Below are 3,327 nucleotides of genomic sequence, written 5' to 3' on the forward strand. Positions count from 1 at the left end.
CTTTGGAAGGCTGAGGCGGCAGGTCACCTGAGGTCGGGAGTTTGAGACCAGCCTGACCAACATGGAGAAACCCTGTCTCTACTAAAAATACAAAATTAGCTGGGTGTGGTTGTGCATGCCTGTAATCTCAGCTACTGGGGAGGCTGAGGCAGGAGAATCACTTGTACCCGGGAGGCGGAGGTTGCCGTGAGCCGAGATTGCGCCATCGCACTCCAGCCTGGGCAACAAGAACAAAACTCCATCTCAAAAAAAAACTAGGAATAAATTATTTCTCAAGTCTTTTAAAATTTCATGAGCTTAGAGAAGACACCCAAAGAGCTCCTATACTCTGGCAGAAGGTATATTACTAAGCCAAGGTTTCAAAAACCTATAGGCTTCAAAGAATGGGATATCCATATAAGGCAACACCCATATGAAACTCAACAGCCTTCCAAATCTGTCCCTGGCCATCACGAAAAAACGTGTGGCATTTCCCTGGAATCTGACAAGATAGGAGCTCCAGATCTGAGGTAACGACATTCACTAGCCTCAGTTACCCTCTATTATTTTAGTTGCCTAAGTGTTTCCTTGCTTTGCTGTACTGTACAGAACACACTACATTCCCAAGAAAGGCAAAGCAGTACCCATTATTGCAAGATTCCTCTAGAAGGAAAAACTTCCACCACACTAATCTGAGAGACTTAATGAAAGGCATCTGCTACTAAAATCGGAAGCATAACTTATTCATTCAACAAATATTTACTAAATACTCTGTGCAAGCCTCTGAATATTCAATAGTAAATAAAAGAGGTATGGTTCCCATTTCTGCAGAATAAAGTTCAGTGAGACAGACACTAGACAAGCAAACAAATATGTAATTACAAAAAAAGCTATGAATAGGGTAACCTAATCTATACCTGTTGTCCCAGTGTAAAATAAAAGCATTCCCCTTTACTCTCAAAAATGTCTCAGGTTGGACTACAAATGATATGGTCACCTTAACTGTGAAGGACAAGGTACTATGAGAGAGAATAACGCAGGCAAGTTACTTTAGCCTGGGTGATCAGAGAAGACTTCTTGGAAGACATGCCATTTAACTGAGTCCTGATGGGTGGTAAGGCTCCAGTCATTCTGGAAGGAAAAATGTTCCAAGTACACGGGACAGCACAGGTTATGACAGGGCTTGGGTCATTATTATTGATCAACATCAATTTTGACTAAATAAACGGAATTGTCAAAAAAGTGACTTAGAGCCAGGCATGGTGGCCCACACCTGTAAACCTAGCACTTTGGGAGGCCAAGGCAGGCAGATCACTTGAGGTTAGAAGTTCAAGACCAGCCTGGTCAGCATGGTGAAACCCCGTCTCTACTAATAATACAAAAATTGAGCTAGGAGCGGTGGCTCACACCTATAACCTTACCACTTTGGGAGGCCGAGGCAAGTGGATTGCCTGAGCTTAGGAGTTCAAGACCAGCCTGAGCAACACAGTGAAACCCCGTCTCTACTAAAATACAAAAAATTAGCCAGGTGTGGCAGTGTGCGCCTGTCTCCAAAAAAAAAAAATTTGGCCAGGCGTGGTAGAGCACACCTGTAGTCCCAACTACTCCAGAGGCTGGGGCATGAGAATCACTTAACCCGGGAGGCAGAGATTACAATGAGCCGAGATCGCGTCACTGCACTCCAGCCTGGGCGACAGAGAGAGAGACTCTGTCTCAAAAAAAAAGGCCGGGCGCAATGGCTCAAAAAAAAAAAAAAAGACTTGGGCAGGTGCGGTGGCGCATGCATGTAATCCCAGCTGCTCAGAAGGCTGAGGCAGGAGAGTCACTTGAGCCTAGGTGTGCAAGTTCAACCAAAGCAAGACCCTGTCTCATACATACACACACAAAAGTGACTTGGGGGTTCCCAGAGATCAACTTGTATGTGCAAAATTAAAATATGCTAGGCATGTAATTGTTAGAACTCAAAATTCAAACATAAAGACAAAAAAGAACCCTTAAGACAGTGGCTTTCAAACTTTTATAAGTCATGAAACCCTCCAAGAATCTGAAAAACACTTCAGATCTTCACGCAGAAAATGCATATATTCACATATGCACACATCCACATATACACAATTTGAAGACGTTCATAGGCAATGCTACCACCCAAACCCCAGCACCACCAGAAGTTCACAATGAACTACAAGATTTAAAAAGTCCTCTTTCATTAAGGCAGAAGCAAGCTAACTTATTTGGGAGTTAAGCTATTTCTTAAGATTTACTGACAACATCCAGGAATAAAGAGAAAAACTAAATGTATATATTTTTAAAAAGATACCACAACAATTTTAAGTCCCTTAAAAACAATGAAAAATAGACAACAACGTATCACCAAGACTCAATGAGACTAATTTTTCCCATCATTTTAGAAAGCTAGAGCTGCCCTTTAATTCTTACCTTACTAACATTGAGTGAAGCTAGGGGAGGAGGGGTTTCTGTTCGGTCATTAATTATTTCCACTTCTGAAACATACTGTAAGTTTATGAGCAAGATGTCTGCATGGTTGGGCTTTCCACTGGAAGAGGGACATTCTGGTGAGAAAAAAAAAGTTAAGGAAAAATAGGACAAGCAGAGGCATTGACACATCCCAAAAGGGGCATAGAAAACACAATTCACACAAGGCTTGTAAAAGGCAGGCCAGGAGCATGAAGGCCTTATAAGAATCACAGTTCTCCTCAGGAAATCTCTGCCTGTCACCTTCCTCCTGCCCAAATCCTTGGAAGCTTCCAAAGGAGTTCGTCACCTTCTCTCTACTGGCTTTATGGGGAGGCATAACACAGATTTAATGTGTTTGTCTTAAACCTACGAGTCAGACAAAAGAGCTATACCTTTCTGTTCTTCGTATAATACTCTGTATCTGCACAGTGTTCTTTTTACTCTTTCAGATGTGAGCTTTCCCATTTTGCAAAGGAGAAAACTACACACTGGAAAGGAAATTCACCCAAGGTGACCCAGCCAGTTGATCCATTCATTCATTCACACATTCATTCTCCAAACATGTAAGAGCCTACTGTATGTCAACTAAAAATTGAGTAATTCAGCCAGGCGCAATGGCTCACGCCTGTAATCCCAGCACTTTGGGAGGCTGAGGCAGGCGAATCACATGAGGTCAGGAGTTCGAGACCAGCCTGGCCAACATGGCGAAACCCCGTCATTACTAAAAAAAAGTTAGCCGGGTGTGGTGGCACATGCCTGTAATCCCAGCTACTCTGGAGCCTGAGGCAGGAGAATCACTTGAACACAGGAGCCAGAGGTTGCAGTGAGCTGAGATCGTGCCACTGCACTCCAGCCTAGGTGACAGAGTGAGAC

General features: G+C 43.3%; 1 protein-coding gene across 1 annotated transcript in view; it reads right to left on the bottom strand.

Moving 5' to 3' along the window:
- The window catches only part of LSM12 (LSM12 homolog (S. cerevisiae)), a 55,937-nt gene that overhangs the window by 37,024 nt on the left and 15,586 nt on the right, over positions 1 to 3,327 (bottom strand). The window contains exon 3 of the mRNA XM_011985887.1: positions 2,416 to 2,549. Coding sequence (XP_011841277.1) covers positions 2,416 to 2,549 — 134 coding nt within the window. The remainder of the gene's footprint in view (positions 1 to 2,415; positions 2,550 to 3,327) is intronic.

Source organism: Mandrillus leucophaeus, unplaced genomic scaffold (assembly GCF_000951045.1).
Source record: "Mandrillus leucophaeus isolate KB7577 unplaced genomic scaffold, Mleu.le_1.0 Scaffold290, whole genome shotgun sequence".
In the NCBI taxonomy this organism is placed as follows: Eukaryota; Metazoa; Chordata; class Mammalia; order Primates; family Cercopithecidae; genus Mandrillus; species Mandrillus leucophaeus.